Source organism: Mixophyes fleayi, chromosome 3, assembly GCF_038048845.1.
Source record: "Mixophyes fleayi isolate aMixFle1 chromosome 3, aMixFle1.hap1, whole genome shotgun sequence".
NCBI lineage: Eukaryota > Metazoa > Chordata > Amphibia > Anura > Limnodynastidae > Mixophyes > Mixophyes fleayi.
This window is the reverse complement of record NC_134404.1, coordinates 222,517,636-222,534,234: the sequence shown is the minus strand read 5'-3', so window position 1 is coordinate 222,534,234 and position 16,599 is coordinate 222,517,636. Positions and strand designations below refer to the sequence as shown.

At 37.7% G+C, this 16,599-nt stretch overlaps 1 protein-coding gene across 1 annotated transcript in view; it reads right to left on the bottom strand.

Moving 5' to 3' along the window:
* Nucleotides 1-597: 597 nt before the first annotated feature.
* Nucleotides 598-16,599, bottom strand: part of MAP3K5 (mitogen-activated protein kinase kinase kinase 5) — a 107,350-nt gene continuing 91,348 nt past the window's right edge. The window contains exons 21-30 of the mRNA XM_075203153.1: nt 16,467-16,487; nt 15,622-15,799; nt 14,853-15,021; nt 13,845-14,030; nt 12,115-12,220; nt 7,194-7,437; nt 6,064-6,176; nt 4,765-4,877; nt 3,037-3,113; nt 598-1,336 (exon numbers count right to left, since the gene is read on the bottom strand). Coding sequence (XP_075059254.1) covers nt 1,273-1,336; nt 3,037-3,113; nt 4,765-4,877; nt 6,064-6,176; nt 7,194-7,437; nt 12,115-12,220; nt 13,845-14,030; nt 14,853-15,021; nt 15,622-15,799; nt 16,467-16,487 — 1,271 coding nt within the window. The 3' untranslated portion in view covers nt 598-1,272. The remainder of the gene's footprint in view (nt 1,337-3,036; nt 3,114-4,764; nt 4,878-6,063; nt 6,177-7,193; nt 7,438-12,114; nt 12,221-13,844; nt 14,031-14,852; nt 15,022-15,621; nt 15,800-16,466; nt 16,488-16,599) is intronic.

The following is a 16,599-nucleotide window of genomic DNA, read 5'->3' as shown; positions in this document are numbered from 1 at the left end:
CACAAGGAAGCAAGGCACAGTATAACAAATAACAAGGGTATCATAGTGAGAGGATCATCATATTAACAGCATAAATCATATTCACATTTAACACATCTACGCTCCTACCCACCCGTTACACTAAATGTGTGTCAGATTGAGGTTAATGCTTTGCATATTATGTGTTAACTGGCACTGTTAGATGTGTTGCTGTTATAATAGGAATAAAATTTGCTGCTGGACCTCCATATGAAAAGTAAGCCCTAGACAGGAATTTAGGTCGTATTGTGTGTAATTTGGCTTTTGCGTCTACTTTTGATGTTTAGTAACCCCTTTAAGCAGCCGATAATGTGTTCATGTAATCAGAGGTGAAACTAGTGAGCTGTGTGCCCCGGTACAGGAAGGCGGGGAGAAGGGAACCAGGGCCCCTGACCCTCTGCCATGCAGCGGGTCCCATTATCTCCATGGGCCCTGGTGCACTGCATCTGCTGCACTAATGGTAGTTCTGCCACTGGATATAACTTCATATGACCAACCAATATGTTCATATTTAGAGAATTGGTGTGAATGTGCTCATTTCCCTTCATGTTACCCATGGCATTGTCATCTAACATGATAAAGGAGGCAAAATGCTTTATTCCAGAGGGTTTACTTGTCAGACTAAATATCACAGTAGCTTTAGAACAAGCCAGCGTTGGTACAATTCACATACAGAATGTTGAACTGGTACAGTTTGATATTGTTGAAGTGAAAAACAAATGCACAATTGTCCAAGATATAGAACTCAATACCCCTCTTCAGCAACCCCCCCCATCAATAAAAACAACTCTCATATAATAAAAAACGAAAAACAAATGTCACTATTCAAGATATAGTAGGAATTAACTATTCCCAGTGATTTCATAACAGGCCCACCGACAAAATATGAAAAATATATTGTTTAAAAAAAAAAAAAAATTAAAACAAGAGTTCTCACATTTAGGTTTACACCTTATTAGCACATTCAGTATTCAAATAATTGATATATTGAAAGGTTTTGCAATCCCCGTTCAATAAGTAAAGGACAAGCTGCAGTCACCGTAAAATGGAAGAATTGTAGAACTTGACATAGAAAGTGTCCATTATATTGCGGATTGCATTGCGTCCATAGACCAATTTATAGGGGATTTTAATGGACAACAGGACTGAACGTACTTGGGATTATACAATTATTTCACATTGGTAAACAAACACTGGGATAAAGTGCAGCAGTTTCTCCGCCTGGCTCGGGTTACAGTTCTATGAAGCCTGTTGTCAGGAAGACTGCTTCTCTCTGAAGTCCATGATTGCCTTCCAGATTGCACACAAGGTTCCTCCCCTGGGGAAAAAAAATATACAACAGGTCACATTATATGTTTCAGTTTAAAGCAAGCACAACACTGGCATTATAGAAACCATTTGGATCCCAAAAAATAAAAAAACATTTATTTATTTAAACTTGATTCACAACTATGCTATTAATCAAATAAAATATAATTTGTAATTTTTCCAAAAACTGTGGTTGTTGTAGGTTTTCTTTGTCAAGTTAAAAAGATAACACCCCATAAATGAGTTGTGTATCAAATCAGATAATGTGAAAGGTATGAGAGCATTCTGCTAGGGACCAAAGTTTTTTGTAATCGACAACAGCAGCAATGAGACCTGTAAAATTTACACTACAATTAAACATGGTGAAAAGTACAAGAATTGCCATACCACAATAAAAATAATCCAATGTATTGATTTCGATTCAGGTTTCATGAGTTAATATGACAAAGCAAATACCTTTTACAGTTATTAAATGTTGAGCTATAATATGTGATAATTCAATGTTCCTAAAGTACTGTACTTGCAAAATGATGGTATTTACTAAAACAATGCCAGTTTTTCCTTTCATTTTCACAATTACAAAACACCTTATTTAGTCAGTTAATGTATACAAGACTATACAATGAGAAAAGACAAGGCATTTCTTTCTTCATAAGGTTATCTGATTCAAACTTAAAACATATGTGTGCACGCCACCTGCTGGCCAGTAGAGGTATGGTTTGTTATCTGCACTACCAGTGTCTGCTTGTTGGAAATATTTCCCAACCTATTTCTAGGAACCAGGACATATTCTATTGACTGGTACTGTACTATACATAGCAGTTGATGAAGCTAGTTAACTAAACTACCCACAGCCAATGTTTCTGTAATCCAACAACCTTCTGACTAATTTTAGATGGACAAAATTGATTTGGCAGCAATTTTCAAAAAAGAAAAGTCTCACAGAATATTTAATGTGTGTTTGTTTCCTAGAGACTGCTTTATCTCTCTGAACTGTTTTCCTCATTGCCTTTCAATCCTTTTGTATGTATGTTCTAAAGGAGAATGTGTGTGCTCATCCTACTATAAGTTTTCTTTTCTTTCAAAGTTCACAACCCATAATTAAAATCTTTAAAAAAAAAGGATATAAAAATATGGGCTTATTAAAAGCAATCTAAGGGGGGTATTCAATTGTTAACGGGAAAAAACGAGCGCTCAAAAAATATTACCGTTTATACGGTAATATTGCGCGTGAAAAGCGTTAATACGGTAGTTTACTCGCGGAATTTCAGCTGTCTGTGTTTCTTGTGACCCTGACCTCTGGCGTGTTTACCGATCTTCCTGTTTGCTCGTGACCCTTGGCCTCGGCTTGTTTCTTGGATTCCCTGTCTACTGCCGGCCCTCGACCCTTGCCTGGACTTCGCTCCGCTTTCCTGGGTTCTCCCTAGTCGGTACGCACTTCACGACCCTCTGCTAATCTGCGGCCCAGTCTGTCCCCACCACTAGGGGCTCCAGTGAACACCTGACTGGCAGAGCAGACACCGGGTTGTGCTGTACCGGCTAGAGGGGTTCATAACAGCCACATTGTTATTAGCAGTGCATTTCAAAGTAGTTTTTAACATCGTGTCCACTGTCTTACCTTAGTGCAATTTAAATGTAATAGTAAAGGTCACTGGCAATAATCATAGCATGTGTGATTCTGTATTATATTTAGAAAACTACTAAATTTACCTTAGTTGCAGGGACTTTAAATCATCTCGGGAAATGTGCCACAGAACATCATCCAGTCGATAGTCTTCTGCCAAAAACTAAAACAAAACGAACATTAATTATAAGAAAAATCCTGAAAGTTTTGATTTTGAACTAAACTAAATTTGTGTCTTTAAAAAGTGTTTGCCGCATTTATTATGTCATGACAGATCAGACTTTGATTTCTATTGAATTTCAATTGAATAAACTTAATCTATAATATTAATTACAAACTGAAATATATAAGGGGGAGTTAGTATGATATCATCATCACCATTTATTTCTATAGTGCCACTAATTCCGCAGCGCTATACAGAGAACTCATTCACATCAGTCCCTGCCCCATTGGGGCTTACAGTCTAAATTCCCTAACACACACAGATACAGCCAGACAGACACACACACACTAAGGTCAATTTGTTAGCAGCCAATTAACCTACCAGTATGTTTTTGGAGTGTGGGAGGAAACCGGAGCACCCGGAGGAAACCTACGCAAACACGGGGAGAACATACAAACTCCTCACAGATAAGGCCATGGTATATTACAACATATGCTATTTGAATAATTTCCACATAGGATATAGTTGGTCTAGATGACATACTGTTTCACATACAGAAGTACATATAAAAGGCCTTATATCTGTTTCAATACTTTAAGCTAAAGTATATCTGCAATAAACATTTTAACCGCGAGTCAATGGGTTCAGTAGCATGGCTTTGTAGTACTTCTTATAATATACTTGTTAAATGCCACATTGCTTAAAACCTACACATTCACTTACTAGAGAATGAGCATGTAATTTTCCTGTTTTGTTTTTTTTTTGCTAAACTAGGAATCTCAAGTAACTTCCATTGTTTTGAGAGATTTTGATAGTACCAGGTGCTGGATCGCGCTGAAAAGAGACCATTTTATATTGAATGCGCTATTTTTTTTAGAAGCCAGCTCGGGTCTTTCAATTAAACTTATATTGAGCCAACGCCTACATTTTATCTGGGCTGCATATTGGATCGTCTGCAAGTGGTTTTATTTTAGAAATTATTTATAAAAATCATTTAAGGATTCCTCTTCGATTAGGAAGGTTTCTTAAGTGATTGTGGTATAGCTGAATACAGAAATCAAATATATATTAACGATATAGCATGAGCAAACCTACGATTTTCCTAGGCGAGATTCCAGATCACGTCCCTTTTATAAAGTAAAAATGTAAATACAAATTTATAAATGCACAAGAGAAATGTATGATACATGAATCCTGCCTTAATACAGAGTATGCCAACAATACAAGGTCTGGATGAATGGTTGCTGTGATTTGCAGCAATATCGGGCAATTGGCCTAATATTACAGTATGTATGGTGATTGGCCCAAAACAACCCCATACTGGATAATAATCATAACTGTTGGTAAATGTGGCTCTAAGATGATCCAAGATGAGTGCTGTCAGTCTGTGTGCAGTCATCTTCTGACTGTTGAACACCAGTGATGTCTGAAGAGATCTTTCTGCTTACATGTGTGGCTAAATTGATTTAAGTGGTACTGGAAGTTTTTCTCATTTCTTCTCATAGCTCCTTTTGAATGGAGTTTCTCGATGTAGAGAATTCCATGGACCTGCAGTCTCCTATAAACATCTACAGTCTTCATGAGCAAGACGACTCTGGTTGACATTTTACAACATATGCAGTTGGATACACTATGCATAGATGTCACATACCTTGTCTATTGTATCCTCATCCACCTGTTGCTGCCGCAGCCAGTAGATAAGTTCCAGGTCTTCACTGCACGTATTGGAGGGTCTTGTGTGCGACACGGAAATGCCAGGGATATCTGAGCCAGAAATTAAAGTAGTTACATTAGTTAAATTCTCTGCTATTACAAAATAATCATAAAGCTGAAATAATCAGTCTGATCAATTCAAAGGCATCCTGTAAAATGATATACTACGTTTTAATAGTGTGCAAAGTCTCCAAAATAGCTTGATAACTAATTGCAACATGAGGTGTTAAGTTTCTTAACAAATACAACTCATACTCAAATATGATTATTTACCAACACTGATAGGTGGCTATGTAGGAGCAGATTTGTACATTTGAGCAGAGATTTTCTTTCATTGTCTAACTTGAACTAGAGCATCACATTTAAGAATCTAATTTATGGTTCTGTATTCAGCATAGAGTCTAGGACAATAACAGTTACTATAAAGACTAAACTAGAAAAGGAACAGCCACGCATCCTAATGCTTCCATCCTATTCCATTGTTTTCAACTCTGATTTATAATTTTTACACACAAAAAACCCAACTGGTTTCAAGATTTAGATCACTCATTTAAAAGCTCATGACTGTAGGATGTGCAATGTGTATATGTCTATCCTTGGCGAATGTGTATTACGTAATTCTGTCTTGGTTGCACATGTAGTGCGTGAGATTCTGTCTTGAGTGGATATGTGGTGTGCACCACATATTGGTATGTTTCTGTCCTGGGTGTACATGCAGTGCTTGTGTGAGAGAATGTCCAGTGTGTGTGTGCGTGGCTCTTTCCTGAATGAGTGTGCGTAAAGGGGACTCTTCATAACACACCTGACCCTACATCACATGTCCAGATAATGTAGCCTTCCATCCTAAAGAAATTGGATAGCCCTGCTTAAAGTTTTTCAGGTATACTGAATCAAGAAGAGTCAACTCCATACTTGTCAGTGAATAGCTGCAGTGTTTTACAGAAGAGTGACTGACAATTTCCTGACAGCAGGACAGAGTGCAGAAGGGTGGTGAGGGAAAGGTACATACATTAGAACTAGAACGCATTGATCCTTATGTGAATATGTATACTAGCATGCAGGTATAGAAGTGAAAGTAGGCGACACTATAGCGTCCGAAGCATACACACCGCAACTTAAGGATAGCTTACATAAATGCACAACCTTCCAAAAAATTAACTATCTTCCCTTTTATGCCATAACCATAAACCATTTAAAAAGAATATGCACTTTGTCAAGGTAGTTTCCTCTTACTTACTTATTGGCTGTGACCTGAGTTGAAGCCGTTTTATTTCTTGATCCTTCTCTTCAATAGCTTGTCGTAGATAAACTTGGAATTCTCTCTCTTTCTGTAACAGTTCCTCTAGAAGCCTAAAATACCAGAGTATTGTAAGCTGCAGCAGTTAGACTTCAATATTTAAGCACCTACATAATTCAGTCACTAGAGCACCCCCTTTATGAAAATGCTATATAGAGACTGTTCACTGTCTTATCTGGGAATCTCTTTGCCTTAATGCCTTTCCTGGTGTTAAGTCTTCTGCACAGTGACCACTAATGTTCAGCAGTATAAGCAATGCATTAAGCTGTTATTCCAGCAGCATATGACCTTAAATGGCATAATACATGATCATTTATTTATATCGCGCCAGCAAATTCTGTAGCTCTTTCCAATTGGGGACAAAAACAGTAATAAACAATACTGGGTAATAGAGACAAAGAGGTAATCTGTTCTTATTAGTTTTCTTGAGTTGTTTTTAGAAATTGCAACTGTATATGTTTGGCTGCCCCATCCTATGGTGGCTCCCCCTGAGTCAAAATTAGAAGGATAATAGTTCACATCTTCTCTGTTTCTGCCAGTTTAACCCCACAGACCCCTAACTTCTTCAAAGCCCTAAGGGTTCAGACCTGGAGTAGAGGGGTTTATAAAACACTGTCCATTTTTGGGCATTCCTTGTCATCTAGCTACACCCCACATCTCTGTTTTGTCACACTATTATTCATTGTCTCATATGGCAGACAAAGTGTCATCTAAAATGCCATATAACAGTGCTTCCCTGTCCAGGAACCAAATGTAATATTTCCCAGGTACAGTGCTGAAACTGGAGGTCGTCACCTACAGATGGATTCCAGCAGTAAATGGAGTGGGGCTAGTAGTGATCCACCATCACTTCTGCGGTGTCTGACTTCATTAAAGACTGAGATGGCATTTAAAGTTGGAATGCAGTTAAATGTTCTTCAGTGTCACATTTTTGGTGATAAACTCAGTCTTAAGGAACATAATGTCTGACAGAGGGGCCAGCGACAAAAAATGGTATTAAATTTGCTATCTAAATATAACAGTTCCCAAAACAGTTTTTTGTTTGATCTCATACAATCAACCAGACTTACCTGTTAGACTCAATCTTTAGTCTCCCCAGTTGCATATTAAGTAACCTGGGAACGTTCTGAGAGTCATGGGACACAGTGGAGCTTAGAGTGCTCACTCCTGAGGTATGTACATTATCCTCATTCACAGCATTGGGCACCTCAGTGGTCTGCGGTATAGTATGTGCATTGTGGTCTTCCTCCACCTCAAGGTCATCTTGGTCTGCTGGGTCACTTTCAGAGGTGATGCTAAAATGTGGCCGCAATTCTATGGATACACAGAACAATATATGACTGTACACTGCTACACACAGACTTGCTATAATTACATTTGTGCTTTGCCAATTACACAGCTTGAGAATGGGATATATTTGCTTAAACGCAAATCATAATTTAGAAAATACCATTTTCAATGTACATTTATCTCCCCCCAAGAAAAAGTAGCTCAATTTGCATTTTCATTATTTTAGTATCAGAATTGAACCACTACATGGAAGTGTTTTCACCGTCAATGGGGGGCAGTCAACAGAGTAGCAACCAATCATACATTTAAAGGCTGTCTCTTTTAAACACCAACATAAAACGAAAGCAAAAACTGGTTCTAGTGAAAGTGACGTTATAGAGAGTTAGAATGGGAATATTACACTTCAATACACATTTGTACAGACAAAACATCTGGTGGTAAGTGTGTATGGGGTTTTGCGGGGGTGGTATATAGAGGAAGCACTGTACTTTTATTCATGCAATAGACAGATAAATGCCATAGTTTGGCAATGTTAGTAAGTAACCTCCTATGAGCAATAAGTATTTTACTGTTGCAGATCAAGCAACATACTAGCTAATCACATTAACAAATGCAAATAAACAAAGAAAAAAAACAAATTATATCTACCTGTTAATTTCGTTACCTAGAAACAAACTAAGCGATTAACTCCCTATTTAGTTGAGCAGAGACAGGAAAAGAAAACGCCTCTGAGAATATATAATGAAGTCCCTACTCTTCCTTTGTGTATTTGACTAACTTCCCAAGATTCTTCTGAAAGATATAACAATAATAAGGGTGGGAACATTGGGGATATCATGGAGTCCTTCAAGAAAGCCAAACAGGTAAACATAATGTGTTAACTACCACTATTGACTTTCAGGCAGCCCTAATGAATGGAACGCACGGACGTAACTGATGATAGTAATGTTCATTGTATTCCGAACCCGCAGCCTTATCCTAACCCTAACCCGCAGCCTAACCTTAACCCTAACCCGCAGACTAACCTTAACCCTAACCCGCAGACTAACCTTAACCCTAACCCGCAGCCTAACCCTAACCCTAACCCGCAGCCTAACCTTAACCCTAACCCGCAGCCTAACCCTAACCCTAACCCGCAGCCTAACCCTAACCCGCAGCCTAACCCTAACCCGCAGCCTAACCTTAACCCGCAGCCTAACCCTAACTGTAACCCGCTGCCTAACCCTAACAAACGTAGTACTTACATGGGTCCTTGCGTTGCCGCTTTAAAAACCAAGTCACGATTGCAAATTATGTAATTTTGAAGTGTTGGGCTGTCCTCACATAGGAAGTGGGCTGTGTCTTTTTACAGGTAAGTAGATAATTTTTACATGTAGCTCTGTTCCGTTTCGTAATAATTATGTAGGTGAAAACAATGTTGGTGTTTACAGCATCATGAATCCCATTACCACCGCTTTTCCCCATTATATGCCTGTATGATGAATGCAAGGATTCTATCTCACAAGGATATCTTTTGCCCCAGTCATGCTCCCACAGGTAAAACAAAAAGCTGTTCAGATTTTCTCAATTTCTTTGTTCTTTGAAGATATATGGAGATTGTTCTCACGAGATTTAGTGTATGCAACTGTTTCCCTACTTCATTATCTGCTTGTGAGCAGAATGCTGGTGATTTTATTTCTTGAACTATATGGAAATCAGACACTACTTTAGATAGAAAAGTATGGATTTGTCCTCAATACTGCACCGCAATCCATACAATTCTCCTATTTGTCTAGCTGTTGTAATTACTACCAAAATTAATACTTTAAGTGTAAGCCATTTAAGAGTAAATATTCTTCAAACTGTGTAGTAAATTAGGAATTTATTTTGTTACCTGGCTTTTAACAAAACCTCAATTACTTGGTTAAAAGCCCCTTTTATTGTGCATACGTTCCGAAAAGTCTTTATATTGCACATATGCATGTGCGTATCCTGCATGCTGTTATGTCTGTGTACATACAGCAAGCGTACTTATACCCCAATTCAAATGGAAAGGTAAATTGAGATGTTCTTGTATTAGTTTACGGATGGAACTACACGTTCTGAGCTCATTTTTTTTTTTGTAACGCAAGTTGCACCCAATGATGAATCAGGCCTATAATGTTTATCATCCATTGATCCTGGGTGGTTATAACCTAACTCTGTATATAGTTTGATATTGTGCCCCCCACAATGGACTCTAGGAATGTCTCCTCCATGAGTCATTGAGGATTGTCTATTCCTAATGACTTCGGAAGAAGGACCATCTTGCTGCATTATTAAAAAAAAAATAAAAAAAAAAATCAATAGCTTTCTTCATAGTTCCCATACTTTTCTATAAATATCTATCTTAATCTTCTCTTGGGTATCTCTGTACAAAGCATCCATCAAAATTCTCAGAGCTCTTGATGTAACTGCAGTACCTGCTGAAATATGCAGTCTTTTAAAACACTATCATCTTTCTATCCATGGAGTCTTAACCCCTTCAAGTGCTAAGAACGAGTGGGACTCGTCCCAGGCATGTACCTTAAAAGTGCTAAGAACAAGTTCCACTTGTCCTTAGCACTTCAGGAGTTTAAATGAGGGAAAAATGTACCTAAAAAGGTCCCACACTGTTGGTTACTGGCGGGGCTTGATTATGAAATCTCGCTGAGGATACAATGACATCATCAAGCTCAACCTCTCCCATCCAACAAGGAAAACAAGGGGCTATTATATATTCTTAGAAGTGTTTAAATTTCCTGTCTCTTCTCAGCTGAATAGAGAGTTAACCCATTTGCTAGGTTTGCCAGCGATTTTGTAGAGGAAAGGTTATTAGCATGTGTAGTGAAAAGGGAGGAATTACAGTTATAAGGCAACTGGGGTGAATAAAGCATAAAGGACTGCATTGTAAATGCTATATATCAAATTAATCCATGTATAATTTGTGTTACTCTGTAAACTTGAGACATCGGGGAACTGTCCTAACAATGGGACTTACACAAAGAGACATGGCCTCTGTGAGAACATGATGGCTTGCTATATTTTGTATAGGCAAATATAATTTAATTTCCAAAATACCACTTACAATCAATATAAATTAGTGATCAACCACATATTCATAAATTGGATGATGAAGGGCAACCCATATGTTGAATAAAGCCGTCTGTCACATAGGGAATGAGAGGAAATGAGTATCTGCTCAACTAACCCACTTGACCTATTCCTGTTTGGTACCTGTAGATTGGTAAATTTGTATTGGATTTATTAATGATAAACCTGGGTCTGTGTGACACTCCAAAGAAAAGATATGTTACATTTTAGCATTGGAGATTAAACAGGGAAGATTTAAATTGTGGTTCTAAAACTTTGTCAAAGGCCTCCCCTAGAGACCATCCAAAGTAAGTGGGTAAGTGGGTGAATATTAAAAAGTGTCTTTAAAAGAGGAGACCACTTACAATATATTGTCAGACTTTTGGAAACTCAATCCACATTGATAAGCTGTCCATCTTCCAAGCCAATTTCCCTTGGCGCACATTACACAACCCATATGTAAATTTATAATCTGAAACGTTCTCCTTTTAATTTTATATGTTTTGCTGTATGTTATGTCATGTTTATATTAATTGTTTTTATAATCTGTAAGCATTGTAATTTTTTGTATATTCAATTTAATAGGTGCTGTTATTATTGCACTAAACAAATTCACTGCCTGTTTAGAAGAGGTTGATTGCTTGGCTGTGCTAACCCTTTAAATATCAGTGTGGGACGTGTTAACTCTGTTAGCTATCAGAGCGCAGAGTGTGCGCAATTGGGTACTTAATTCATAGGCTTTCTATGGGCATTATATGTAGATGGTGGTAGTTGAGGAATGTGGAAGTGCGTGCTTTTGTTGGGGAAGGAACCAATTAGATCTGTAACCTAAGGGATAGGTGAGTTAATATTGGCTGCTGGAATCTTGTGTCCCCTTTACAATAAACTTCCAAGTCATGAGTGCTCAGAGTGCGGTATGTGACAGATAAAGAAAGTCACAAGCGGTTTCCTGACAAAATAAGAGGTGATATATTGTGTGACTGTATGATTATTTGATAAGTTATCAAATTAAGGAGCCAGCAGAGTCTGGTGTCCCTGAGAGTATACATAATATCTGTCTAGAATAGATATCTATAATAGCTAATATACTATACTATCTCACTATGTTTTATTAAATATTTTCAGAAAGTAAACCTTGATTACAGGGAATAATATTTTTCATACGTGGCTCTACTGGGTACCAGTTACAGAATGTGCTTATTACATTGCTTAACTCTAGCCAATCAATGCTCACATAGAAAAAGTATGGGAGTGTGCTGGGATAATGTGGTACTTTTAATGCTTGTTATTAGACAAACACTGGATATCACTAAATATAAAGAAGACTATTGTTCAATATGTATAAATAGGATATATTTTCTTTCTATGCAAAAAAAAAAAAAAAGCATTTTACATGTGAATGGAGTGCTGAAATCTTACCAACAGCTATAAAGTGCAAGAAATTATATGTATCTACACATGCACTTTAGTAAAATATTATTTGCTTAAATTCCATGACAAAACCTATGCAAACTATAACTTTCCTACTTTCACCTGTTCATAATTTTTTTTTTGTATGCCTCTACAAAGCAGTCACATAACACAATGTGTATGGGAGCACATGTGACATACCTGGGACTAACGTGGTGATGGCTGTTTGCACAGCCTTACGAATGATACTGTCTAGAGCAAACATCCAGTGGGGCTTGATGTTGTGGTTTCGCAGTACCTTGTTGACCTGGATACACAGAACACAATCAATAAGGTGACCGTTGACATTCATAGAAATTTGCATATATTTGAAGATCGTGTTAAAAGAGAAGACTAATAGGCTGTTCCTTTGTAGCAACTTGTTGGCTAAAACAAATGAGAGATTTCGCAATACAAAATGACCAAGGATAGGGAACTCATTGTGTGGTGTGAAAAAACCCCAAAACAACAGCAGGGATCTATTATTGCAAGTTATGGAGGGGTGGGCAGGAAGATGAAGGTGGCAATTAATATGAGGAAAGAAAAGGGAAGCAGATTATTAACCTGAAACACAAACATTCCTAAGAAAGAAGTCAAAAGAAAAAAAAATCTTCTAGATCATCACTGAAAAGATTAATCCTCTAAAATAAAATAAATCTAGCTGTCATTTTGTAGAATGTATTAAATAAATAACTAGAATCTGATTGGTTGCTATAGGCAACATCTTCACTTTTTCAAACCTACAGTTTAGTAAATATACCCCCTGGTGTCTGTTGTAAATGTAACCTCACTTTACATGGACATTTTACAAAAGGTCAGAAGACTTGCATTAGAGAAAATTGTGTATGTATCTATCTATCTATCTATCACATATTTTTTTTTAACAAATTGTTGCAGAATCTGGGTGGCTTAAGTATTAAAAATAATTTCATCCACCTTTATATATATATTCCAAGATGTTTAAAAGGCAGTTAGTACCTGTGGTGGCAGTGGCAGGTGTAAAACTGCCCATAGACAACAATTCAGAGGGCTAGTTTAGTCAGGTGGCTGTTCAATAGTCCATTGTAATTGGTGATTATTTGAACACTTGATCTAGTGATTTATATGGCATTGACCAGATGTTGATTGTAACTGAAGCAAAATGGGTTGGCACTGAGCACAATCTGACCGTGTAATCTTTCACAAGCAGGGCCCTCAACCTTCTGCCTCACATCTGCACCTTCTTTGTCAACCTTTTATGTACTTATTCTACTTTATGTAGTACTTGTTTTGTGTATGATTTGTTGTACCAACTGTCCGGCACTGTGGACTTTTCTGGCGCCTTACAAATAAACAATGATGATGTTAGGCCCCATATGATTTTTCCATTTGATCAAAGCACTGCAACAACCAAATCTGTCCAATTTGTCTTGCATACCATGTTCTTCCAATTGGACATCAATAGAGTTCAATGGCACCTGGCATGAGCAGCTAATTATGCAAGCATATGGGCTCTTTTTGGGTCAGTTTGGACCTGCTTTTTGATACCATTCATTCAGATTCATAGGAGCATTGTACTGAAGTAATTTACATATTTCGTAGAAAGACTAAGCATAAACAACAACAAAGGGAGAATCAATCCGATGTGAGATGCTCCGGAACATCCACGGAGACACATTCCACCGATGTTATGACAGGACTCTACTCATGTTTTCTCGCACCCCATAGAGATGTGCAGTAAAATGAGCACAGATTCCTACCCTAATGCCTGGCAATAGGCACACATCTGGCACCTCCTGCAGAATTGAATCTCCCCATAACCTGACCCTTCAGTCATTAGCTCACAATAAAGCAGTACATAACACAAAATGGCTGCTAAAATAAAGCTAATCTTTTCACATTCTTTTACTCACCGCATCCTGAAAGCCAAACAGTACCACCTGGACCTGATTAATAGCATGACTGTCAAAGTCCAGCTCCAGCTTCAGTTTTGATAGCGTAGAGGCAATGATCTTCCGGTCAGTGGACCTCACAAATTCCCGTAGGCTGGTCACCAGAGTTGTTACATGTTCCCACTTTAATTTGGTTTCTTCTGCACCCTGTTAACATTAGAAAATAGATGCATTTTTTTTGAGCTGCTAACGTATTTTTTTAATTCCTCACGTCTTTTTAGCCCATACAATTTAAACAGTAACGGCTCTGTACAGTCTCCCGATGATATACAAAAACATCAAAATAATAGAAAAAAACCCCAAACAAGTAGCAATCATGAATTGCTATAATAGTACAAACAATAAAAATAAGAGTAAATGAAAAACAGGATTGCATAGACAAGTTGCACATGGAGACTTAGTAGATCAATTTATTACATTTTGATCAAATTGGACGAACATTATCGTTGACCATCAAGTGTGGTCCTGTTCTGGTAGGCTATAGGTATCCTCCATCGCCACATTTTTAACTCATCTGCCCACCCAGAAGTGGAGTGGAGAAAAGTACCCAGATAGATCATGAATGGCTGTGTCTATGTAAATTAGCCATCTACTAGAGTTGCAAGATGGACTTTTATTATTATATTAGATCAATATTAGAAGTGATAACCCTGTACGTGACACTTGACCTCCTATGTAAGTAATGTTATTTCTAGCATGTGAATGTGTATCCTTTAAAGAAGGTCACCCCACCGAGGAGATACAATTTGCAAATAACTTCCCTGTCCCACTAGTAGAACTGGAAAACTGTTTGAGAGATACTTCTACCTGGTTGATGGACAGAAGCAGCTTTTAAATAAACTGTTGCCGCAGTCATGTATAATTATACACGTATAATGCATCAAAGATTCCCTTGTGTTGGTCTTGCTTAGGACACATAACCCTCAACAATGTCTGGACTCACTAGATCAGATTTTAGCATCAGGTTACCTGGTCTAGCGTTTTCATCAGATTTCTAACCACCGTATCTTGATCCTCAGTGAGAATGCGATGAAGGGTGGCTCTCCTTTCACTATCCTTCTTCAACATGAAGAATCCAGAGTCTCGTTCCTCAGGAGAAGGAGGAGCGCTGTGATCTTCAAATTGTTCATCAGGGATCCTAATGTTCAATAAAACTTATTTAAATGGGAAATATGAGTGGAATCTCTTCTCAGATGCAAAACTAAAACGCACAGTGACAAATGCAAACGCTATTGAAAGGCTCTGCTTTTAGCTGAAGGTTAATGTCACACAGGAGCTTTGTGCATATGTAATGGAAACTCTGCTATTAACTGCAAGTTGTGTGCAGGCAAATATAATGAGAAAATGACACAGAAGCGTGTGCAAATCAAAGTAAAATTCCAGCTCTCCCCCCAATGCCAAGTAGCAGAACTTCTGTTCTTCTATTGCATTTTCAACAGACAACCTTGAACAGAGACATTAATATTGGGGCTTCTCCAGACTCATGGCAGCTGCAGCACTGGACAGTATCTCCAAACTACAGGGGGCAGTATCTCCAGAACTACACCACTCTGCTACATGGGAAGTGGGTGGTTTGGATTATTGGCATTTAAACATTGTTCTACATTGATTCCAGTCTGAGAAAAGCAGGGCTTAACTAACATTTATCAAAGCAAGGTTAAAGCAATTATTTTAAGATTAGTCTTTATGTGCATAGAACAGTTTGAATTCATGGGGTCGAGGAAAAGTCAACACTCACCCAAGGAAAAAACTTCTTTGAATTTTCCCTTCTTTGTCTATGCAAGATTTCGTTCTATTTTTAAATGAGAAAGGCTCTGATCTCAAGTCTGTGTCTGGTGAAACAGATCCATATTCACTGCTACTGCTTGTATCTTCCACCATCACTGGGACTGGCAACGATATACTTCTCAGGAATTCTGCATAGAAAGGAGCAGTACATATGAACATCACCATTCTACTTGTAGATGTTCTGAATGACCACTAACTAAACCTCAAGCAACGTTAAGTTGTGCTATCCATGTGGACCACCAATGTGCATTATATTGCAAATATATCTCTGAGCTAATTTTATTGTCATAACTGAGCAGACACCTACATATAAGAAGAATCAACATTACATTTATTGCTGACATTTTAATGTATGTATATGCACAACAAAAGGACCAAAAGTAATCTAATGTTTCTTTACATTCACTGTATGTAGTAGTTAAGACACTTAAATCTGTTCAAATATTAGCAAAAGAAAGAAATACCACTACACATACATGGTAAATCCCACTAGCAGTAGCTAACAGTTTTACATGACCGCTCTACCAGGTCAGGCATTTGATCCAGGGTTGTGTTTGTTTGTTAGGCTTTGTGAGTGAATATGTTCTTGATTAATAACTTTGCACTTCACAGGCTTATGTCCCTCTAAAAAATATATATGTATTAGAAGGGAAAAAAAAAAACCTAAACAGGGATGCCTGCATGCTTACATGCCTAGTTTGCGCTGCTGAACTGTAGAGGTATCTATTTTAATAAATGATCTATAATCATCAGATAGTAATGACATTATCACACATAACTGTATGGAAGTCTTACCATTTGATCCAAGAGAGAGAGCTGTGAGAAAAACAAACAAAGAAGTATGTAAATATGTGTAAGAAAAAGCTTTCATATATAAACAACTATTATGTATAAGATTATAATACCTCCCAGTCCTCCAAAAGCACAG